The sequence below is a fragment of the Anopheles marshallii genome, chromosome 3 (genome assembly GCF_943734725.1).
Source record: "Anopheles marshallii chromosome 3, idAnoMarsDA_429_01, whole genome shotgun sequence".
In the NCBI taxonomy this organism is placed as follows: Eukaryota; Metazoa; Arthropoda; class Insecta; order Diptera; family Culicidae; genus Anopheles; species Anopheles marshallii.
Genome location: NC_071327.1, coordinates 67,819,922 through 67,845,389, shown reverse-complemented (window position 1 = coordinate 67,845,389; position 25,468 = coordinate 67,819,922). Strand labels below are relative to the sequence as shown.

Here is a 25,468-nt window from a genome sequence, read left to right as displayed (position 1 = left end):
TCCCTGCTGTTGCTGGCGCTCTTCCCTCGTTTGATTCCACGCTGCTGCGCAAAAAAGGGCCAGCGAATCAGGGTGATCTGGGTGCGCTTTTTTCCGCTAACCTACTGAGCGACGGCACACAAACACACAGGCAGAACACATGTTGGTTTTCGTTTTTTCCCCTCCCACATGGCAAACCCGATGTCCCCTCGGTTCGGGCTGCTTTCCGTGCAATTTCCAGCAGGACCGCCAGTAAACCCCATGCGCTAGAGATGAGAAAAAGACAAAGAGAACAACATCGAACCTATGCTTCAATCGCATCGTCTCCTGTTAACCAGCTGACTGTTTCGTACCGTAATGAAGGTACCGTGTAGGGCCGGTGCAAAATCAATAACGTCTGCTGGTGCTGCCGCTGAAACGATCCGTACGATCCGTGCAAAAGGTTAACGCCGTGACGCCGCGAACGGTTCACCCCGATACCGATCTGATGCCGGTGTCGGTGTTGTTTTGTCCCACTCCCGGTGCGGAACGTGGATGATTCGCGGGTTCCCAGATCAACATTGCCTGCCACTCTTCGGACCCACCACCGTGGCCGATACCGCGGATGCGGCCTCTAACCTCTAGCTGCTCGGTGCCTGCTGCTTCGGCCTACGAATGAATGATCGCTTTCGACGATAGTTAATGTATCGGCACTATTAACATTGCAACCTTCCCGCCCGCTGTTGCTTAGCTTCGTACATTAATCGTCCGACCGACACCGGTTGACCCCCCGTTGGGGGCTAAGGGTACGATGGTGTATCTGACGCTGAGCTGGAATGGATATTCTATATCATCGTATGTTGTTCATTTACCGCCATGTGTTTGGTAATGAGTTGAATATTAATTTCAAACCGATTATTGATTTTAGTTCCTTATTTTGTTTTATCATTTTGCTGTTTTAATTATATTTAATCATTACACCATCGCCGCAAATTTAGTCAAATTTATTCAAAAAAAAAGTTCTTGCGCAGCATATACAACAGCAAATAATAAATAATAAACCATCTATATTTATATTAATTTGCCAATTTTTGACAGTTTAGATGACCATATAAAATCACTGAAATTAATGACTTCGTCCCTGTCTTCTGAGTTATATTTCCTATTAGGTAATTTTAACAGTTCCCCGCACTAGTGGAATTCAACAAGGAAGGAATATGGTAAGGATTTCTTTTGTTTTTATTGCAAGTTGATGATGTGTGCTATTTTTGTTTTGTGTGTAAATCTTATTTAGGTACTTATTTTAACAGATGGTAAATCAACAAAAAATGTCTTCACTAGTTCCGAGTTTATCACATCACATTAATAAAGAGTAAAATAGTGTTTGTGTATTTTTTTACATCAAAGCAGTCTTGAAGCAGCAAGGCAGTTTTGAAGCAGTCCTCAGTAATGAAAAAGAAAATTAACGTTCAATGCTTTATCGCTAGCTGGTTGCAACAACGTTCAAATAAAACGAATCCTTAAGAAGTAAACTCTTCTCACATTCGGCCCTGACACGTTGTTTATTAGGTGTACTGGATTTTTACCGCATGTCAGTGGGTCATCTGGTTTGTGGCGTTCGCGTTCGTTCGCACCGATTGAAATGGCATCTTGTCCAATCAATAGACGATCGATCGCAAGCCGACATTAATGTTGCTCTGTGTGTGTGTGTGTGCATTTGTGCGTCTGAGCGTTTGATCTCTCACTGCCCCTTTTTTTAACTAACGATCTTACTTGCACTCCGCCGTAATACCGACCGACAGCTCGTCCGACGATGGAGAAATGGAACTCATAAACATTGTCACCAAATCCGCCAAAGCCCCCAAACGACCGCAACCGCACTCACACGCATGAACCGTGCGAACGATTGCAACATTCTGCTCTATAAAGCCATACCATACCGTGCCGGGCAGTCTTTCTCTTCCTAGACGCGCCGCTTAATCTGGCAAACGCGGCGAAACAAACCTGTTATCCGATTTGACGGACGCACGGCGCACCCGGCCTGGCTGGCATTAGGCGGGCGAACTGGCAAGAGAGAACGCTTGTTAGCCGGGTCTGACCGAACCGAACGCGAAATCGCAACTGCATGTTTGCATCGTCGGCGTCCGTCGATGGGGACAGCACGGCAGCCCATCTGTTTCTGGCCGGGTGAAACTTGGGCGCAAAGATTATTAAACCGTACCGATGCCGGTTGCCCTGGACGAACGTTCGCTCGCAATTATCAAATGGTTAATGCCATAATTTTATGTAATCATAAAACGTATCGCTCCTGTCAATTAGCAAACCGATTTTAGTCATTTCTAACGAGATCACAGACCACAAATCGTACTGGTCACCGCAGCTATTAGGGAGGGTTTTCAGTTTTCACACCACTGGAAAAATATTACCCTAGTTATTTATTCTTAGAATCGGCATTGAATATAAAAAAATGTATGCTTAATCTTTAGAAAGTTTAATCCTAATAGGATACCATGGCTCGAATATATACTGCAGGAAGGTTTGCCAAACTTAGTAGCTTTCTTTCAAACATATATAAAGTGTCGGTAATAATGTGATGTTGGAATAAATTGCCAATTACACATCTTTATTTGATGAAAACTGTTTAAAACTATCATTTATAAGGATAATAAATAGCAAATTTCCCAACTAACTCTGCATTAAATATCAAAACTTCTGAAGCATCTAAAGAAAAGATACAATAAGAGAAACATCATCTTGGAGTTGGCACTCTGCACTTTGAACAGATTAATGTTGTTTCTCAATTTCGAGAGCCCATTAAATAATATTCTTGAGATACCTTACTTAACCGTACAGAATTTTTTAACTATGATTCACATAGAATTTATAAAATACAGTCATAGTAGCATCAGCACTACATTTGCTAAAATTAAACGTGGTGTAGAAAATTCCGTGCCTACTTTAATTCTAGAGATTGCCAAGAAATTCCATCACACTACTGTCACTATCTGCAAAACCACACATCATCATAGGCGTTCGTCTTTCAACACCCAATATCCATTACAATTGTTCACGATAGCTTCTCGACATCAGCACTCGTCACTCATCGATCAATCAATCACATTTTTCATTCCATTCGGATCGTCTGCCACATTCGCTAGTGTCCCATCAATTGATCTTCCCTTCACACTGTACCCCTTATCAACGCCCAACCTGAAGAAGGCGACTCTTTCAGCAACTCCGAACAGTCCCGCATCAGCTGATACCGCCTTTACGGCCCTGTCCGTATACATAAGATATAGATATCAAACCGTTTGGAAGTGTCTCTTAATCACTTTCCGGGCTTCTTGTCACCAGGCGCAGGTAAGTGAGCACCGAGCAAGCTTCACGTGCGGCTTTCCTGGCTCTTCATTCGAATGGTATGGTTCGCCTTTTTTTTTTGCCTTCAATTTTCCCGCTGCTCAACGGTTGACATTTTGCTTGACGAACGCCTGTCGCCACGGACGAACATCACGAACCACGCGACATCGTCCGAGCTTGTCAACGGTATGGTGTGATCGCTGTCGTAACTTATGCCCGGTGAAATGGCGTCTCGATGCAACTTCCACTCAACAACAAAGTTGCACCAACGGTGTGGGCTCGAGTGCACAATTCGCTAGACGATGGCTTCGTGCGAATATTATGGTATTAGAAAGCTTTTGTTTGGTATTCACGGCGGGAATAAGATTTTCTTAGGAAATTGAAAGAAAACAATTGAAATGAATGTGCTGTCACGTAATATATCGTTCACGGCGCTGACAGCTTTATTTAATGTCTACGTTCTAACATTGCATACACTTCATACTAACTAATGCGACGCAAATGAAGCTTTGTATGGACATTAGAGAGGTTTCTATGTAATTTTCTTGTAGTAAAATAAGTAAAATTGACAATCTTACCCAAAAATGCAGCAACTGCAACTGTAACTTAATACAAACAATTATATTACCAAAAGAAAACCCCTTTTCTCTTAACGACCTTCACTGAAACGCTCGCTTGATCAACACCTCATACGAAACATACACCTCCAAATTGTGCACCGGCACTATTGTCCCAAATCTGTCCCTCAAATCGCCTCATTCTTTGCCTTCAGCTTCGCGTGTCCTTGTCCACACGACGCTCGCACATACCGCTCGGAAACAAAGCGAAAACTCGCAACGCTTGTGAACCGTTTTGCACATGTTGACCCCATTGTTTAGGCGAACCAACAATTAGCTTTTGCCAAACCTTTTTTGCAAAATCCCACCAGAAGGAAGCCACGACACGACGCGCCGATGACGACGAAAATGGGTTTTGTACGATTGTCACAGGTGCAGCAGCTGTTTGCAGCGTGCTTGCAAGCGCGTCTGGCCCTGTAAGCGCCCACAAACAGGGAAGGGAGAACAAGCGGGAGTAAATTGCCCTGCAACAGCCCGGTTGATCCTTACTGCACTGCACGAACCCTTTTCTGCACTGCACGAACCGCGCAGCCCACCGGGTGACCTATGCGGTACGGTATTTCTCGACCGATCCACTACAAATTGCTACGATCGAAACATGTACGTGTAACTTCATCTCGTTGACCCTTGGCTTTGTGGTGGCCAGTCAGCAGATCGATGTTGGGTTATATCAACCAACCGAAGCACAGCGTATTGATATTCTTCGTCTCTATATAAAACGGTTGTATGAATTTTCACTAGTGGCGAAAGTAATTCTAATTTGTAATATTTGCGATGTGATCAGTTTGGCTTTCTCTTTGCTACTGTTTATTCAACTGTCTCCTTGAGTTCATTTTACAATTCATGCGTTCATGCAACTTAATTCTACCATAGTTCATATTCCTAACATGTTGCGTCCTGTTTACATATATAGCTCCTAGAGTTGTCAAGTGCGAAGATAGATAAACAAAACAAAACTATAACTTGACATATTTACAAACTAGCTAAACCCTAGAAATCCAACATTCCGGCCACCAAAAGAGAATTCTTTTAATCTAGTACTAATTCTATAATTCCAATTCTTGTTTGATTTAATTCCTGTAGCCGTTTAATTCGTGTAACTAATTCCTATTGTTTACTATGTGATCGGCAGTGTAAACATTGCATATGTCAGTCGTGACAATGATCCTACTTCCATTCTAGCACGTAGTTTGGTTGTGAGCAGACTGATCCTCTATAGGATTTGGTAAAAGCGCAAGTCTACTCACTGCTCTAACAATTTCCTTTCCTGACCCAGTGCGTAACGTTACAACTCTTACTACGCCGTCTTTACCTGGGTGCAGTGCTATTATTCGCCCTTTCGGCCACACACTAGGTGGCACGTTATCTTCCTTTATAATCACCAATTGGTTCACTTCTAACTGTATCGGTGACGCGTTAGCGTGTTTTGCTCTAGCCTGGAGTTGCTGTAAGTACTCTGGGTACCATCGTGCCCAAATCGTTTGTACATGTTTCTGCACGAGCTGGTATTCTGTCAATCGGTTGTCTTGACGATTACTAAAGTCAACCTCTGGTACCGCTTGCATATTGGACCCTACTAGGAAATGGCCTGGAGTTAAGACTTCTAAATCGGCCGGTTCATTCGACAATGGTACTAACGGACGTGAATTGAGGCATTGTTCCACTTGCGCGAGAAGGGTAAGCATGTTTTCTTGCGTAATCCTACTAACTCCTATCGTTTTAGCTATGTGCCTTTTCGCTGATTTCACTGCTGCCTCCCAAAGTCCTCCAAAATGAGGCGCCCGTGGGGGAATGAACTTCCATCGCATTTCATTTTCCGCACACCAATCAAAAATTAATCTCCTATCACTATCATCAGCTTTCAACATTTTATAAATGCGGTTCAATTCGTGGGCTGCTCCCTTAAACGTGGTCGCATTATCTGAGTGTAACTCAGATACCTTGCCCCTGCGTGCGACAAAACGACGTAATGCTGCCAAAAACGCAGTCGTGGTGAGATCGCTCACCAACTCGATGTGAACTGCCCGCGTTGAGAAGCACACGAAGATCGCGATGTATGCCTTTGTTGGACTCCGGTTCCGGATCGTTGATTTCAGAAGAAATGGTCCGCAATAGTCCACACCGCTTACTGCAAATGGTCTCGTCGGTGTCACTCGTGATTCAGGCAAATCAGCTACTGCCTGCTTCACCAATACCGGCTTGTTCTTAAAACAAGTGTGACATCGATGGTAAACGCTCCTTGCAAGATTTCGACCACCAATCAACCAGAAACGTTGTCGAATCGTTGCCAACATCAACTGCGGACCAGCGTGTAGTAACTGCAGATGATATGCTGATACTAACATTGTAGATAGGTGATGTGATGCCGCAAGGATGATGGGGTGCTTAACATCCTTGGAAATGTTTGCATTTCCCAGCCGGCCACCGATGCGTAGCATACCTCCTTCATCAAGGTACGGTGACAACCACTTTAGCTTCGATGTTTCACCAACACGTTTCCCTCGTTGCAGGTCGTCCAGCTCTATCGCGAATGAATCCCGTTGTGCCAGCTGGCACAACCTCAGTTCCGCACTGCGCAGTTCCGTCGCTGTAAGCGAAGGAACAGCATTTTCCAACTCCTTGATAGAAGTCGGATTGTTGGACTTGCTCGTTGATACCTTGCTTGCTCGGCTGCATTCGATGAATCGCAAGCAGTAACCCATTACTCGTCTCAGTTTGCTGTATGACGAGAACCGTTCAAAGAGTTTGTCACGGAATTCACACTTCGCTATGACAATTAGTGACACCTTTGCTCGTTCTTCGATGTCACCGTCATCCTTCATGGGTAGTGGTACCGATTGTGGCCATTCATCTTCGCCGAGAACCAACCAATGTGGTCCATGCCACCACCGATCACACTTCAGCAACTCGTCTGGCTTTAGTCCCCGTGAAATGTCATCTGCCGGGTTATGACACCCCGGAACATGACGCCAGCAAGATATCCTCGTTTCCTCCTGTATTTGGGCCACCCTGTTGGCCACAAATGGTTTCCATCGACGAGGAGGAGACTTCAGCCAGTACATGACTGTCATCGAGTCGGTCCAACAGATAGTCATCGTAGATGTCGTTAGCACTCGACTCACTTTCTGGAACAATTGCGTCGCTAATCGTGCGGCGCACAGCTCCAACCTGCCAATCGAATGGGTGTTTGCTCGAGAAACGACCTTTGATTTGGCAGCTAATAGCCGCACCGTAGTTGACCCCATGGATTCTGCTCTCACATAGCAGCAAGCTCCATATGCAATTTGCGATGCATCAGCAAATACATGCAATTGTAGGCTAACCATTTCAGCCTGGGACACAAAACGAGGCACACGTACTTTGCGTAGCAAATATAGCGTTGAGTGGAAATTTCTCCACTCTTCCTGAAGCTCGCCCGGTAATGCACGATCCCAATCCCAAGCATTTCCATCATGCCTCAGACTCCATAATCGCTGCAGGAACATCTTAGCCAGGATGATGGTCGGACCCAATAGCCCAAGAGGGTCGAATATACTTGCCGTATACGACAAGACCAGACTTCTCGTTAATACTTCAGCAGGTGGTGGAAGATTGACTTTGAAGCAGAACATATCATTGGCTGGTTCCCAAACCAACCCTAGCGTTGATACTGCTTGGCCATCCTGCCATTCGTGCATCGTTTTGATCGCAAGATCCTCTAGTGGGACATCTCGTAGTGCAGCAGGAACATTTGACGCCCACTTCTTCAATGCAAAGCCGGCTGAATCCAGCATTTGCGAAATTTGCTTGCGCACTTCGATGGCATCTGCCAGGTCCGCTGCACCGGTCAATAAATCATCCACATAGAAGTCGTGTAGAACTGGATCTATCGCTTTGGGGTACTGGCCCTTGTGGTCGTGTGCAATCTGTTGCAACGTGCGTGTGGCCAAAAATGGCGCTGAGGCAGTGCCGTAGGTAACTGTTTGCAACTCGTACGTTGCTATCGGGTCGGTGAATCTTTCTCGGTACCGAATTCGTAGCAGTTTGTGATCACTTTCACAATGACGAACTTGTCGATACATCTTTTCGACATCTGCTACTAGGGCTATGGCGTGCTTTCTGAACCTTAAGATGATCGTAAACAAATCATCTTGTACCGTAGGGCCTATGAGCAGCGTATCGTTTAACGAGTACCCAGATGTTGTCTTGCAGGATGCATCGAAGACAACACGTACCTTCGTGGTCGTACTCGTTTCCTTCACCACCGCATGGTGAGGGATGTAATAGTGCGGAGCACTATCATCAACAGGTTCGGTGAGTTTTCTCATGTGTCCCAATGTTTCGTATTCGGACATAAACCTTTTATATTCTCTGTCCATTTCAGGATTGTTCAACAATCGTCGTTCAACGGCAACGAGCCGTCGATCGGCTATCGCTCTAGATTGTCCCAGTACAATATCAGAATCGGTCTTCTGCGGCAAGCTTACTACGTATCGACCTTGGCTATCACGCGTTGTAGTGGCCGCATAGTGTTTCTCGCATTGGTCCTCTTCTATGGACAACGCGGGACCTTCTAGGATGCTTTCTGTTTCCCAGAAGCGTTGCAGCATAGTGTCAAGTGAAGCTTGACTGACGGTGGTGAGGCAGGACCGATGGCTCGAAGCCGATGTGTGGGAAGTATTCCCAGAGACTGTCCAACCAAAGGGCGTCTCTACCAACCATGGTCTGCCTCTACCTAGTGCACGCTTTTTTCCAGTATGCATTTCCCAATATGCATCACTACCGATGACGATATCGATCTTCCCTGGGATGTGGAATGATGGGTCTGCTAACGTGACAGTCGGAATCTTCCATGATGTTGTGTCGATCGGTGTCATTGGAATCTCAGCAGACGGTGATTTCAAAATCAGAAATTCCATAGTGGATGCAAACTGCCCTGACTTCGATTGTACTGCAGCAACGACAGATCGGTTAACCTGTTGTACCGCTTGACCGATACCTATGATCGAAACACTAACCTTTGATCGCGTGGTAAGCAACTTTTGCGCTAAGGATTCCGAAATGAAGTTGCACATGGATCCTGAATCCAAGAGCGCTCGTGCTTCATGCCGAATACCATGGTCATCGACCACCCAAAGCAATGACGTCTCAAGAAATGACATCGCTTGTTCGGCCTTTGCCGCCATCGACACTTTCGGACGTGTGTTGTCATGTAGTAAGCTATGATGTCTGGCGTTGCACGTAATGCAACGATTAAGTGACTTACATGATCTCACTTGGTGGTTTTGGTTCAGGCAGTTGAAGCATAGCTGCTCCTTCGCCACCACTTCTCGACGACGCTGGACATCCCTTTTCAGGAACTCAGGACAGCTGCGAAGATTGTGCGCCTCTTCGCAACCCAACGGGCAAGGTAGCTGCATGCGGTTGGACTGGCCATGCGTCGATTGCTGTGTTGTCGCTGCATTCACGGCAGATTTCGGTCTGGATCCAACCTTTCGCTCGCCGCCGGCCCCCATTGCCGCATTGACCTTTATGTCTTCCGAGAATTCCCGAGTTGACCTGAGAATTATTACACGACTTTGTAAGAACTCGATGAGATCCTTATACTTATCTCGAGGTGCTTGCGACGAATGCTTTTCCCAAGCCAGCATAGTCGAGGGATGCAGCTTGAAGAACATCAAGGTGGTGAGCGGAGCGTCCCAACTGTCGACAGGTTCCTTCAGCTTTTCTAAGCCGTCTACATGACGCTTAAACTCGACGACCAGGTGTGCCAATTCATCCGCAGATTCCGATTTTACCGCTGGGAGATGGTGAATTTTCCGCAGATATTGCCGGATCAACATACGCGGGTTGTCGTAGGTTTTCAACATTGCGGCCCAGGTGCCAGCGTAATTGTCTGCTATCAGCGTGGTGTGCTCGAAGAGCAAAGCGGCTTCCCCCTTCAGTGAAGACAACAGGTACTGAAGTTTCATGATCGGAGGAATCTCTGCTGACGAATCGATCATCGATACAAATCGATCACGGAAGGAGAGCCACTTCGTTGAATCACCATCGAAGGATGGTAATCCGATTTTCGGGAGTCGTAAGCTTGGTCCCGACTGACCCGACGAACCAACACTCGTGTTCGCAAACAACACTGAAGCATTTAGCGGATTTGCTTCACATGGCTGCTTCTGAAGCAAGAATCCCTTTATTTTGCGATACACATTGTCCATTTCGCACCTTTCTTGCAAATACGTTTCTAGAGATTCCGCGGACTCATCCAACTCTTCGAGTTTGGAGATTGCATCCATAAAATTGGCATTATGTTGCTCCAACTGTTCCAAACACACGGGAATTTCATTCACATCACTATCAGAATAGTTCAATTTGAACTGCTCAATGTTCTTGATCAGCGTTTGAGCTTGGCGCCTTTTTAACTGCGCGGCTTTAATTTTCTTTTCCATCTTAACGCACTTCACTAATACTTAGATACGGCTGTAGGGTCGACGATCGTTACAACTTGCTATCTTGCATGCAAGTCCTTCAAATGATGGCGGGAACGACTGTTGTGTTGGTGAGGGAACGACTGTTCGAAAAGATGGTCACCTTTCGCGATGGCGATGGTAAAGTGACGCTACGCTCTTCAGAACGCTAAACCAATTACGCCTTTTCGTTGATGCGGCGCATCAACTCACAACCTTCACGACACGTGAACTAAACGTGCACAATTGCGGAACAGGAACAGAGTGTCTCTCACAAACGCCTACGTAATACACGTTTGAACTAAATTCGTGCCTGTGGTGCTAGGCGACGATCGTTGTGTTTCACCGTGCTCACACAACTATAGCAATGCCAAATCACTTATCCCTCAATTCACGTAGTGAAATTGAAATATCACAATCAGCTGGTTACTTTCACCCAATCCGGTTCGAAGGACCAAAAAATGTATGAATTTTCACTAGTGGCGAAAGTAATTCTAATTTGTAATATTTGCGATGTGATCAGTTTGGCTTTCTCTTTGCTACTGTTTATTCAACTGTCTCCTTGAGTTCATTTTACAATTCATGCGTTCATGCAACTTAATTCTACCATAGTTCATATTCCTAACATGTTGCGTCCTGTTTACATATATAGCTCCTAGAGTTGTCAAGTGCGAAGATAGATAAACAAAACAAAACTATAACTTGACATATTTACAAACTAGCTAAACCCTAGAAATCCAACAACGGTACAACCGATTATTTAATTGTTTGTATCAGACCATAAATAAGTTACTTAAAATCTTAAATCGTTATTTTAATTCAATGTCGTGTATGTCTCTTGCGGCACGAGGAATATAGCACCAGCAGAGAAATAGTTAAAATTCATTAAATCACCTTTGTGTTTATTATTTTTCAGCTGCATAAATCAACCGACAGAGCTGTAATGAGTTTAATTTATAGGCCAACCAACCGATGGTAAAGCAAACTGGCAGTAATTACTTCGTTTTAGCATATTACATTGACCATTTTATTTAAATGCTTCACCACTTTTAAACCCATTTCAATTGCTCACCACAACGGCCGCTCTATACGCAAAACCGTCCTCAGACATTACTCGCACTAGATCAAATGACTGGACCGCGGTCAGACTAAATATTTAACACTGCTTCAAATGAGTACTTCACATGCTCACGGTACAGAATGGCTTCTTGCCCTTTCTTTTTATCTCTCGCTCTTTCTCTCTCTCCCTCTCTCTCTCTCTCTTGCCAACAGTACCTTTTCTCCTTCAGAAGCAATCGCTTTTCCGCGAAACCTCGCGCAGCCACACTGAGTCTTCGCGCTCCGGTTGCATGTGCAGGGCCTTTCCGTGACACACTGGCACAAGATTTATGGCATTTCGAAATTCGCGCTCACACTCTCCACCGAACACGATGTCCACCGGATTGGGAGATATTTGCATTTAAAGGTAGCTCCGGTACACGGCACGACACACTCACTCATTCGCTGAACTATTTGTCCTCGGGTGTCGTTTTGCGAGTTGTCCCAAATGGGTCCCGAACCAAGCGGTACTTATTAACACATGCACAAGGTACAATGCTTACCACGCATTTAGTTGCCAGTAGATGTACTAAATGCTGCCCATCCTAAGCATTGGTTAGGTTTTTATAAAGTCATCGTCAGTCTTCATACCCCATTCCGCAGTGCACAGAATGAACGAAAAGCTACAGCCCAAACAAAAGACTTCGTTCGGAGCATGCATTTTTTGTAAGCGACGAACCCGATTTTCAGTGGCAGTTTGTTCTTTATGGCTCAAAACCTTTTTTTACGTCTAGCAATTTGATAATTAAATATATTATTTCATATTTATTACTTATTCATCTGCTTCATTCCTTATTAGAATTCCCAAAAGGCATATAAACTTACAATTCCACACAAAATGCTTCAATACAACTTAAAATACTTCTTGCAGAAATTAAATAAACAACTCTGCTTGTTTCAGTCCCACATAAAAAATAAACCACTCACATACACACACTTTGAATCGCAAAATTGCATCGATTTGCAATCTGTCGGTTGAAATTAGCATCAATTTGAAAACAATTTCCTCCCACCTCGGATGTCATTCATCCGCATGAAAACGATGCCCATGATTCATCGGTAAGAGATGCTGCTGGCAAAGGAACTTCACATCCATCACCACAGTTGTCGTTGCAAGTCTTCTCTGAAGGTATAAAATAATTGATCACCTATCGGAACACTGTATCCAGCGGGTCGGAGCAAGTCGTTCCTAATGTACCGATTTATGCACCGGCAAATGTTGGTTATTTATTTTGACCCACCACCCAACATTGCCACCCTCCACGATCAAGGCTCTGGTTGACATAATTACACTGCTTTGCTTGGCGAGTGTGCCAAACGCTCGGATGGACGGCCACGGTGGTGATCTCGCGTCTGTCCACCACCAGAACCCGAACGCGAGTTCTGTTCAACCCGCACTCGAGAATTGCGCTGCATCATGCTGATCTTAGGACGCACCAGCACTCGAAATAATCATAATCGTGACTGCATTACGGGCTTTGATTATTAATCACCAGCGCAAACACACCGGCGAACGAAGCTGTGTGAATTCGGGCAGGGTACACGACCGCGTACTGTGGCATTTGCGGGTTTTTTTTGTTTAGACCTTACCCTCACTGAGTTTGAACAGGGAATCTTTACCGTCAATTTCCTATGGGTTGGTGCACCCGCCCCGTTCGCTGAGGTTCGGTTGGGTCAAGCAATGAAAAGTCTCCACTCCGGCGCATGGAACACCGCGAGCTCTCCCTGCGGGCTTTGCGCCGGAAACGGAGGATATGATGCAATGCGACGCTTTGCAGCGGCAATGCGAATGACATCTGGCTGCTCCGGGTGCAAAGTGGGAGCCCCTCGAGCGGCGGAGGCTTAAGCGGTATCCTTGAACTAACGAGCGGTGATCGTGAATTATTCGATGCAATTTTATTGCATCCCGAGCACCCTGCACGCGCCCGGCTTTTCACAAGGTTACTTATCAATATGGCCGCGTCGCTGCAAAGCAAAGCGACGTGTCAAAACAGTGTATAATTATTTCGCTCGCCAACCACGGTGGCACGGTGGCTACCATTGCGATCGTATAATTTACCCACGGAAGGATGGCAATAGAAAATGGACATTTTGTTGCGAAAAGGTTCTTGCGAAGCACACTCACAACGCCTTGTCATGGCTCTGTTAAATAACTATAATTGCATCACGAACTTTTCAATTCGCAGTATGATATGTTTCAGAGTTTTGTTTCATACTCGTAAATGTTATGGGTTGCAGTGTATTCGGGCTCTGCCAGCAAAGTCGAAGATAGTTGTGAATTCTGTTCAAGCTTAACTAAAGTGTACTGGTGTAGTTCCGAAATCCTTGGATACTTTTTGGAATCCCTCAAATGAATGTTTATGCTTTTAATTGATTTTAAAATTATGTTCACAGAAACAGAGGGAAAAACTCTTTCTCGTAAAAACGTCAAATCATAGCAACCGGTTAAAAATGGCATCTTTTGTAGTGTTGAGCAACCCGCGCGATCAATCCACCGATCAATCTTAGGCCCGATCGGACCACAAAACATTGACAGTCGTGACCAGGTATGCGCCAGTTTATACCACTACCCCATTAGGTTGGATGGGAATGAACCTCAAAAACGTTGCTCCCTTTCTTTCCCTCTCTTTTGCTCTGCCCGACTCGTTGAAGTCTTTCGAACGTCTAATCTCCCTATCGAATATTTATAACCACAAACACACACTAGCGGCATGCTAGTAGCGTAAGAATGAAGTCATTTAGCGATGGACGAAGGGTCTGTCTGTAGTGAATAAAATTTATCGATTTATTCATACCAAGCGACGAACCGAGTTTCCACCTGTCTACTACCGCCTCGACCGCCATGCCGCCATGCAACCGATTCACCATCATTTGCATCTCGTCGCGCGACTAACGACATCGTTCGGCTTCAGGTGCATAGGAAACAATCGATCCATTACCGTTGGCCGAACTGGTGTGGATGCCCGCCGGTCCTTAAGTGAGCGATCGGAATGAAATACGGGCTAGAATGATCGAAACATAAATTAGCATTAAAGAGTAGAGTTCATTAGCGTGCCGTATGCAGCAGGTATATGTTACAGTAGTTAGTTTCGTTTTGTCAATTTTGCTGTACATAATCCGAACCGCGGATGGTTAAATCATGCAACTAATGTTTCTATCCTCCACAAGCTTATTTATTTCTCTATTTTATGAAACCGTTTTTAGTGCTAGATAGTAATGGTGGCTACATGTTCGGATCGTTATTTGACTTTAACACTGTGCTTAAAAAGAAAAAGGTCCGCCTCTTCTCTGTGCTCGCACAAAATCCTATTACGATGCTTTGCATCGAAAAGTTCCCTTGCGGCATCGAAACAGCATCGGGCACTTCAGCCGCCATTTGCCAGCGTCTCTAGAACGTCGTCGTCCGGTTGATTGATGTTTATTATGAGATTGAGGAGGTTTTCTTTCCCACTTTTTTTTCTTCGTCTTCTGCTGCTGCTGGTAACCCTTGTTTTTTTTTGCTGCTTTACGACGGCGGTCCGATTTCGATCGGTCACGTTTCCCACCGCACGCATCCTCGAGCGCCCCAAGGAATGCCTCATTACGCAAACGGACGGACGCGCGCAATGTTAACAAGGTCCCTTTGCGCAAGACGCTCGACAAAAATAAATATTAGATCGCATTCGGACGCGCGTGGGGAAATGGAGGAGTGACGATACAACAACAACGTAACGACACCGGCTCTACCAATTCTGTAATCATCGGTCGGGCCAGGCGATGCTGCGTACGGTTCGCAACGGAACGCAGAATGTGGGTCTCTCTGATGGGTCTTGGTCTCTCGATGCCCGTGAACGACTAACCTTGGCCAGATACGTTCCATTGCGATGTCGAATGATGCTCTTGAACGCGTGATTAGATATAATGCAGGCGATGTTTGCCGTTGCAGAATTATGGATAATTTTTTCATGCTGCAAACTCCCTTCAACAACCTTCTCAACGCGTTAACACCATTTAAAGGTACATTATGCGGTAGCCTTGGTAATTGTTCAAAATTTAAACTTTATTGGTTTCCCACAACTGTTTAGTTATCAATAAACTATTTAATTATTAATTCAACATCTTTTCAATCGATCAAATTTAGTAATTTCATCACGCTTACCAAACACTATCAACAAGTTATCACTTCATCAGTGCCTCTGCAACTAACGAGAATCTCCACCTGATCATGGAACACCTGACACTTGATACACTCACTCGCACACACACGCAAATCCCTTCCCAAAGCCCACGATGCACATTTCAGCTCGACAATCGACCGTATAAAGCTCCTAATTACTTCGCTGCCAGCGTTAAATTCATCTGCAACCATCGTTGCACCACACCGGTGCAACAAACTTCACCAAGGAAGGAGAAGAAACAAAACCTAACCTCACCGTGTACGATCGGTACCCATGTGATCGAATGCAAAAGGGCACACCGTACGAAAATCGTGACTCATGTTCCTTGCCGGCAGAAATATGATGACCTGCAAGTGAGTTTATGCTTTTCATTACACGCGCAATATCGCGTTACGGTGGTAAATTGCATCGGCGACTAAGCAGAATGCAGTTATGCGCGGGGTAATTAAGTGCAAGAAAGGAAAAGATATATTTTCTGGGTAATATAAATCATTGGCATTCAAAATTAAGTAATACTAAAATGTTTTTGAAACAACTAAAAAATAACTTCACAATGGAATTAATAAATCATTAACAAAATAAACAAATCAATTAACTATTCAAGAAAATGAGGAAACCAAAAATTAAAAAGTATAACAAAAAAACTAACCATACTGATATTAGAACAAAAAAACTAGAACCAATCAACAAAAACATTTAGTAAAAAGTAACACAAGAACACAAAACCCAAAAAACGAAATAAAGAACAACGTTGAGTAAATAAAAATTTGAAACTATTTGCAGAATATTATAACATAATAATGATATATTAATTTAAAACATAAAATTATGTGAATATTAAGAGAGCAAAATGCATTTTTCTAAAGCTTAAGCTTAAGTTAAATAACATATTATTACATGCAAAAACGCGATCTATGAACCATACCTTAAACATCTACTCATACCATACAGCAATCTCATTCAAAACTTCTTGGACGGTACGAACATCGAACCTAATTATTGCAAATGATCGAAAAATAAAAACGCTCACCCGTACCCGAACGGGTTCCGCCGCGTGACAGCCAAGGTGCAGCATCAGTCCGAAACCGACAGATGTTGCAATCGCTCGCTTCGGCAGTAACGTCGCTACCAGCAGTGTATCGTGCGTCAGGCAATGTCCACGTCCGTCCGGCATCACCATCAATCGACCGGGTACCGTTTCGGGTACCGCGTGTCTCCGAGATGATCTATAATTTTCGATTTTATGACAATTCGAACACCCGAACACCGTCGGTTCACCCGGCCGAAACCAACCTCCCATCCACTCTGAGGTTGGAACGAAACACGCGAGCTTTGGATCTCCCGACCGAAACAGCTGATTACTGCTACCAGTTTCAACGGGGATGCCAGAACACAAAGACGTGAGTGGTGAAGACGTGAAAAGTCCGACATCCCGACTGTGTGTTTCGTTTCAATTGACCAAAAAAAAAGCTCCATTCACAGACGGTTGAAGTCCCCCGTACCGGGCATAGGCAAAAGGGCCCTGCAGGCGACCACCTCAGTCTCACCTACACGGCCAAACCACACATGCAGGCACACTTGCAGACATACCGGGCCATAACGTAGGTCGTGGTGACAGTGTCACGCGGGCGGACATTACATAATCCGTATCCGCGTGTCTCACAGGCCCTGCTCGAACCGTGGAGTTTGTCGAGTTTTCTTCACCGCCGAGGACCACCCGTCAGACCAACGGTCGTTTTGATGCATGCCGGGGTTGGAAAATGGGTCAGGTTACTCGTGCAGTCGGCCAGTGGAACACAGCACGAACCCGAGCGCTCATGTGTGAGTGTGTCACAGTTCCACGAACGATCGAGCTCGATCACGCTAGATAGCCGGCCTCTCGTGCGGCCCTTTGGCAGTGAGGCCGTGCTGTTTTTAACTCTTCCTTTCGTGCTTCTGAAATCGACGGTGCACTTGGGGAAGTCCAGCAGCATTGAAAAAAGTGCACCACATCTCACACGAAACCGAACGGATCGATCAAGAAACCAGGCTAATGAATCGGTAAATGGAAATCGTTCGATCCGATCGGTAGCTGATTGAGGTGCCAACCCGGAGGGAGGTGGTTTCCGAATCATCCCATGGCTTGCACGCGTTCAAGCCACCAAAAAAGCACACTGTTTCCGAACGTATGCACACATAAATGGTATCAACTAATGGCCATTATCGAACTAGAAGATACAAAACAAAACAAAAAAATACGAACACTGTACACCTTCATGCCCGGTTTGCTAACTTCATCATCCTCATCATCACCACCGGCAGCAAACAGCATCATCAGTCTGCAGCCCGTGTTCAGCACAAACGCACCGCCCCCAGATTCCATTGCCCGTGGTTGGCCGCAAAACCGAACCGTACGACCGGTTGGCCTTCCCTTTTGCGATCGACGGCGCGATCGAACATCGCAGCCTTAGTATGCAGCGACAGTTTAGATGTTTGTAATGAGGATTTTTCGCTCGCAATGTGGCTCATTTTTTGCCCTTTCTGCACCCGGTTCGGCTTTTTCTTCTATCTTTGCAACAAAAAAAAACACACCTCCATTCGCGGGACGGTTAAACACTGCAGGGGAGGACGACAGTGGGAAAAAATCCCGATGCGAGTTTTGCTACAAAATTGCAATCTTTAAATGGACGAGCATAAACGGCCCGACGATGTCCGCGATGATTGATACTTGCGATGAGGTACCTGAGTTAATCATGGTAGTGCTTGAGCATCATAAATCAACAGCAACACTCCCACAATGCTTCTGCCGTTAAGAGGTGCTGAGGTTATTTGTGCTGTGGCTACGAACAAAAAAAATCCTCATCCCTCGAAGAAAACATTAACGTCAAACTTATTAATTATAGATGACGGACAAGATACTAAAACGCTCTTGCAGGGTGATAAAATGTTGTACAACGAAAAAGTGGCTTGCATTTCTTTTGCTGAATCTAACGTAGTCTAATTCTAATGATACTTCTTAATTACACTTAATCTTCACTCTAAACTCTGCAACAATATATTGAAAGATTTTTAATGTAATGTCAGTAATGTGACGTCATCAACGTGTCAAAGTTTTCAGCAGCAGCAGAACACTTGGAAAATCTGTGCTACAGGAGTGCAGCAGAACATCACGTAGAACTGTTACTAGGAGGTGAAGAATATTTTAGATAAGGTCAGAAATGAGAACCGCTATTTCCAGTTACAGTAGAAAACTTGGGAAATCTGTGCCTAAGGGTCTCCATCCGTGAGCAGACTTTAGTAGGCCGAGTTCCAAGAAAAGTGTTGAGCTCTGGATAAACAACGGCGAGAAGTTGTTGACGTTTATCTCATCGTCAGTATGTGGAAGATGACCCCCTGGATGGAGACTGGAAACTGACGAGGACTATTGATGTCAGTTTTAATTTGGAATCAATTCGACGGCTGGATCCCCGCTAGAATAGATTTCTGATACGTAGAATAGGTATTACCAACCCAATTAATGTGAAGAATCCCGATCCACATACATTCCTGTTGGATAACACTCCGATTCCTCAGCAACTGTGCTAATGGCAGAAATGTGAAGCCTTAGTCCAACTCGAAGTCGTTGTAGTTAAAGTTATTGTAGAGTGATTGAAAATATCCAAAAACGACTAGAAACCTGTAGAACTGGCCAAGTACCTTGTCTTAACCTATGATGACCACTACCCATATAACACTTTGAGCAAAAGAAAGGCATATTAGAAGTATTGCACTCTACAACAAGATTGAGTTTCTGGCATGTAAGGGTTCAATTAGATGACGTAAATGTAGGATCACAGCTTCCCTTTTGTGACTCCAGGTCCCACCTGAAGAAATGTCAAATAGGAAATATATCGAATAATTTTATTTTAAGACTTCTTTACAAAACCACCTGTATTAAATTGGGATATTGTAAAAACTTGCTGTTAATATCATCCATCCAACTCCATTCAAATTAAAATTGCTGTAAACTAAACTTTCTCTCTCTCTCTGCTAGCTTTACGTAACATTCTACACTCTTTTGTTCTATTCACCATCAAAAGATACATCCTTGCCATTGAAAGACATAAATTACTAATCGCGTTAAAAAAAACCTCCTTACCATCATGCAATAAGTAATACAAAATTATTCCACTCAATCGCTTTGAGAATTTTCAACCCTCAAGCCGCAATGAAAAAGTGCTGCGTGCGATCATTCGCGATCCTCTCGTTCACAGACATGCCAGTGCTCATAGCTAGCATTCCACGTGGTGTCGATTCGCAGTCAGTCAGTCGGGCCTGGGCACCAAGCGACCACCAGCGAACCGGTCACCCAGACCACATTACATAACGTGACAAAACTAACTGCGTTCGGATTCTAAGTGTGCTCCCTGTTCATGCTCACCGAAGGTGGGAAGGCTTTGGTCCCGTTTGAGGGAAACCCTGTCAGGGCGAAACAAGCACGACTTGATTTTTCGCCTACTTCAATGGTATACTCTTGTCTTATGAGTGTGTGTTTTTTTTCGCCCTCACTAACGCTCACGTTAACGTTGTTTCAGCCGAAACGTGTCCGATGCGGTACGTGGTGACTTGGGTAGTACGATCTCGAGCAGGAGAGTGACAGCTTTTACTAATTATATTAATGCAAAGCAATTGCGAATTGCGTGCAGCGTACTTTTCCCTTTTGCCCTCGCTTGACCGGTACTAGCCTCGGTACCGGAGGGGGCTTGGACATTTTGCTCTAATTAAGTCATAATAAATCAGTTGCAGAATGCGTGCCAGCCGCATTTTTAACTGCACGCGCGATTGTGCTTCTTTTAACATTATTTATGTCAAATGCAACGTGGGAAGGATGCAATGTAATGTGGGAATGTACGAAGAAGTTAAATTTATCTAAAATATCTCTTGATTATTAAGAGTTTATTGCTAACTATTCTTAATGGTACTCAATAAATAAATTTGATTAGAATGAATTAATGGCCATTATTCAAGAAATAACTAAATAACCTCAATATGCGGTAGTTTCAATTGGATTTTTGCGGCTTTCAAGCTAACCAAACCTCCGTTTATTCTTTTAATCCACATAAACTACCAATTATGATCGATCTTGGAGTTTGTCGTACGACATTTCAGCCATGCCTTCAAACCAAGTCATCTTTGGAACAAAACTAGGTCAATCAAAGCTAAACCCATCGTTAAACTATATAATGCCCCTGTGATACATTTATGCCTATTCAAATAAACGACAATAAACAAGAGGAAATTTCTAAAAATAAATCATCTACCACTAGTGGTGCAAAGCACCAAAACTAAAAATAAGCAGCATAGCCCACATTTGCCGCACCGTTAGACGACAGTCTTTCGCTTCCTGCGACCACGGTTCTGAAAAGCTCGTGCACTTTAAAATTATAAATCAATTCGCAAACGTGCCAATTATTGTCTCTACGCCTTCCTATGCGTTTTACATGCTCGTCCCTTTGCGGCGATATGCTCGAAACGTGTAAAATCGCGACTTATTCACCCTAACCGCCCGGGCCGATCGTTCGACATGGCTTGCGAAATAATAATAACTAGCCAGTCAAACGCTAATTACTACCTTATTCGTTGCCCGATCGCGCGATCAGCTTGATTTGCGAACCGGGCGGGTATTTCTTTCGCACACGTGGCAAACGTAGAATCCGTGCTTTGCCGAATCGATGTTCCTCCCGGCTATGGGACGGTAGATTGTAACGTACCAAAACGGGCGTCCAGCGCGAATCTTGATCAACCGGTAGCGATCTCCATCACATCGTTTATGCACCTTCTTTTTTTTAACCTTCCCACCTCCGAATCTCCCTTCTTGGCTGGAATGGTGATTATCCGAAAGAAAAGCGATAAGTGATTTACCTGTCCTGTCTAACTCCCAACCCGATGCTGTGCGAATTACGCGAATTGTCCAACGGGTTCTATGCACCGTGTTTGGTACATGCTAGTTAAAACCTACAAACACATTCGAGCTGTGTATTTAATCTGATCATTTAAATTAATTAACCACCCAATGAAGATAAGATAGCGATGGAAATAGCGATTAAAATGCTTGCTCAGTCAGGCAACCAAAACCAAAAACGCATCGCTCTATCTTGTTCCTTAAATCGTCACTGCATCTATCTAAATCGTTCATTAGCGCCTCGACCACCGTGCGGCATATACCTAACCAGAAATGGAGGTCCGATGTAATAGTGTCTATAACGTCAACCAACGCACTGCATCTTTTTTTTTGCGTTCAGAACGGTTGATTGGGGCACAGGGCGTTTTGTCTTCAGTGCACACACATATGCGCTGCAACCACTTTCCTCAAAAGGAACGCAAAATCATTCATTTGGTGATCGTATAAAAGGGATGTAGAACGTTAAAACGGTTGCTAATCGAAGTTAGAGCATAACGATTATGCTGCAAAGATTCTGCGTTCGTGCAAATGGTGCACATGTTGTGGCAGGGATGTATACGATACAGGGTTTGAAAATACATCACTACCAACTATTGCATACATTTTGGCGCAAAATCAAAAGTCAAGGAAGTGGTGAATTTGTTTTATGCAGACAACCCTTATGTTCAACACCCCCTTATTCATCACACTTACGTCCGTCACGCAATGAAATAAGTAATTTTTTTTTGTTTTGTTTGTACAAAACTTATCTCCAAGATTATTCTCTTGCTAAAATAAATGAAACTCCGAAAATAAATATAAGTACAAGGTAGGCTGCTTGTCTAAGGTATAATTGTTTCCGCCCGGGATCGAACCGGGGACCTTCTGCGTGTGAAGCAGACGTGATAACCGCTACACCACGGAAACTTCTATTGTTTCTTCGTCATCCGCGACAAAGAATTGTGCTGTTAGTACTCCAGAAGCAAACAATTCGAAATATTTCAACAAAAGGAGATATTCACCACCGACATTCTTAGTGATCCGCAATATTAAGATCATTGAAGATTCCATCTTGTTGACCACGTCCGGTGATGTTGTTTCCGCCCGGGATCGAACCGGGGACCTTCTGCGTGTTAGGCAGACGTGATAACCGCTACACCACGGAAACTTCTATTGTTTCTTCGTCATCCGCGACAAAGAATTGTGCTGTTAGTACTCCAAAGGCAAACAATTCGAAATATTTCAACAAAAGGAGATATTCACCACCGTCATTCTTAGTGATCCGCAATATTGAGAACATTGAAAATTCCATCTTGTGGATCACGTCAGGTGATGTTTCCGCCCGGGATCGAACTGGGGACCTTCTGCGTGTGAAGCAGACGTGATAACCGCTACACCACGGAAACTTCTATTGTTTCTTCGTCATTCGCGACAAAGAATTGTGCTGTTAGTACTCCAGAAGCAAACAATTCGAAATATTTCAACAAAAGGAGATATTCACCACCGACATTCTTAGTGATCCGCAATATTAAGATCATTGAAGATTCCATCTTGTTGACCACGTCCGGTGATGTTGTTTCCGCCCGGGATCGAACCGGGGACCTTCTGCGTGTTAGGCAGACGTGATAACCGCTACACCACGGAAACTTCTATTGTTTCTTCGTCATCCGCGACAAAGAATTGTGCTGTTAGTACTCCAAAGGCAAACAATTCGAAATATTTCAACAAAAGGAGATATTCACCACCGTCATTCTTAGTGATCCGCAATATTGAGAACATTGAAAATTCCATCTTGTGGATCACGTCCGGTGATGTTGTTTCCGCCCGGGATCGAACCGGGGACCTTCTGCGTGTGAAGCAGACGTGATAACCGCTACACCACGGAAACTTTCAATGATTGGCCGATTCATTGTTTCAGTTAAAGCAATAATAAAAGTTGTTAATCTTTTGTAAAGTTAAAGCAAACCACAATTGTACAATTCAATAAGTTTTATTTCGTTCTTCCAGCATGGAAGAGTCGTTCATTTCATTTGGTTTTACACGAGACTACTACACTAGTTAACATGCCCCGTAGGGTTAATGTGCACCATAAAATGTCTGCCTGAAGTTCAATCGCTCACAACTTGCCAGCGATTGAACTGCATGAGCCCAGAGCGAGGAAATCAATTTTAATTGTGAAATAGCTAAGCAGTGCCCTAATAGCACCGAAAGTAGTTGTGACTCGTTTGAACTGACCGCCATAAAAAAAAAATAAGCACAAAAATGTTTGACTAAATTCGGTCGTTGCTATGCGGGCGAGCCAGCGAGATAGTCTTAAAGAACATTGTTAAAGCTTAGGAACATTGGTCAACGCTTCGGTGAGCATCACGCAAAGCGTAAGGAAGGATGTGTATGCGCGTCAGTTCTATTCCAGCTCCCGCCTCACGGGAAGTGCTCTCACTCTGCTGCGGGGTATCGTGGTAATGCTGAACGTTTCGTTCACAGTTGAACAGCCTGCCACCGATGCCGATGGTTCTAGTGGTAGTACTCTTCGTGCGCTCCCTCCTCGCCACCCTCGGCACCGCCACCGTAGGACGATTCACCGCCGTAGGTCTGCTGTTCGGCGCCACCGTACGCCTTGTGCTCGTCCGGGTGCTGATGGTGGAACTGGTGCTGGTGCTGGTGCAGCTGGGCACCGTGCGCGCTCTGGGCGGCGGCCTCATGTGCCAGCTTGGCCAGCTCCTCCTCGTGCAGCGGCTTTCCATCGATCAATACTTCAGCCTGGAATCCACTGTGCTTGCTCGAGCTGTACTTGACCGTGCGCAGCTTGCCGTCGGGCTGATGCAGGCTGTACTCGCCATGCAGCTCATCCTCGTGCCGGTGCTCCTTGCGGCTCTGGGAGACCTTGCTCTTCGGATCCTCCACGCCGTACTCGAACACGTAGTCCGGCTTCGCGACATAGTCGATCTGGTGCCCGTGGCCGTGCTTGTCCTCGACGTGGATTTCGTGCGCCGGTCCACTCACCGGTCCACTGAACTTGGCGTACGAATAGCCGACGCTATGGTGTCCGTGGTGCTCCTCCTCGCCGCCATACTCACAGGCAGCGACTGACAGCAGCGCCAAGCAGGCAACGGTCTGCAAAAAAAAATCGCAAGAAGAAAACCACACAAAGATAAGCCACAGCTCGGGGTACGTGTAGAGGCACTACAAAAGGATTTGCATAACACCATGACCACACTAGGCGTGCAATGGGTCAGCAGGACTCAGCATGACACACGTGATATAAGCATCACATACTGCACGTTGTGTCTTCATTCACATTCACTGCATCCAAGCACACCATGCATTTGCATCATAACGCTTCCCGATCAATCCGCGCTTAAATTTCAAGCTTCATCACTTTCACTCTCAACCGAAGAACACACAATTGAACTCCGTGCACCGCAGTCTCCCACAGTGATGGACGGCACTCGATTGACTCGACCATTAATCTCGCACACTGCACTGCACGGTAATCAACCCACCTTGAATAGAAAAGCCATCGTTATGATTTGTTTTTCCTTCTTGTTGTTTCCCCCACTTTCCTTGCACGAACTACGGAGCCGCGTCGATTTGGCTGACTATTGCTTCTTTCTTCGATGGAAAGCACCGCTCGACTGTACCATTCCCGGTGGCGCACAACAATATTTATACCCTTTAACAATAGAGGGAGCTGCACCGAAAAATGGTCCGCAGTGCTGCATTTGTTCCCTAAAAACAACGCAAACCATATACCCAACGTACCAATACCTGCAAACAAACGATTTCGGTGGAAAGCAGACGACGAACCTTTTTTTTTGTTGTTTTGTTAGTGCCCTCCCGTTCGCGCACCTGCCACAATCAGGAGCCGACGTTGAAGGTGTGTTAAAAATAGCGGCTATAACAAAAAAGAAATGTTATTTAAGAAAAGCCACGAATTAC

General features: G+C 44.9%; 2 protein-coding genes and 5 non-coding genes across 7 annotated transcripts; all 7 read right to left on the bottom strand.

Annotated features, from left to right (window-relative positions):
* Positions 1–6,878: 6,878 nt before the first annotated feature.
* On the bottom strand, positions 6,879–10,357 carry LOC128713061 (uncharacterized). The gene is made up of 2 exons (XM_053807924.1): positions 7,292–10,357; positions 6,879–7,100 (listed from the first exon to the last, which is right to left on the bottom strand). The coding sequence occupies exons 1-2, from the start codon at positions 10,355–10,357 to the stop codon at positions 6,879–6,881; spliced, it is 3,288 nt and encodes a 1,095-aa protein (XP_053663899.1).
* A 12,026-nt stretch (positions 10,358–22,383) lies between these two features.
* Trnav-cac (transfer RNA valine (anticodon CAC)) lies at positions 22,384–22,456 on the bottom strand. Its single transcript has one exon. It is a non-coding gene; the product is annotated as a tRNA-Val (tRNA).
* A 168-nt stretch (positions 22,457–22,624) lies between these two features.
* On the bottom strand, positions 22,625–22,697 carry Trnav-aac (transfer RNA valine (anticodon AAC)). The gene has a single exon. It is a non-coding gene; the product is annotated as a tRNA-Val (tRNA).
* A 165-nt stretch (positions 22,698–22,862) lies between these two features.
* Positions 22,863–22,935, bottom strand: Trnav-cac (transfer RNA valine (anticodon CAC)). The gene has a single exon. It is a non-coding gene; the product is annotated as a tRNA-Val (tRNA).
* A 168-nt stretch (positions 22,936–23,103) lies between these two features.
* Trnav-aac (transfer RNA valine (anticodon AAC)) lies at positions 23,104–23,176 on the bottom strand. Its single transcript has one exon. It is a non-coding gene; the product is annotated as a tRNA-Val (tRNA).
* A 168-nt stretch (positions 23,177–23,344) lies between these two features.
* Positions 23,345–23,417, bottom strand: Trnav-cac (transfer RNA valine (anticodon CAC)). Its single transcript has one exon. It is a non-coding gene; the product is annotated as a tRNA-Val (tRNA).
* A 626-nt stretch (positions 23,418–24,043) lies between these two features.
* LOC128714844 (probable zinc transporter protein DDB_G0282067) lies at positions 24,044–25,050 on the bottom strand. Its single transcript, XM_053809725.1, has 2 exons — positions 25,033–25,050; positions 24,044–24,643 (listed from the first exon to the last, which is right to left on the bottom strand). The coding sequence occupies exons 1-2, from the start codon at positions 25,048–25,050 to the stop codon at positions 24,044–24,046; spliced, it is 618 nt and encodes a 205-aa protein (XP_053665700.1).
* Positions 25,051–25,468: the final 418 nt, after the last annotated feature.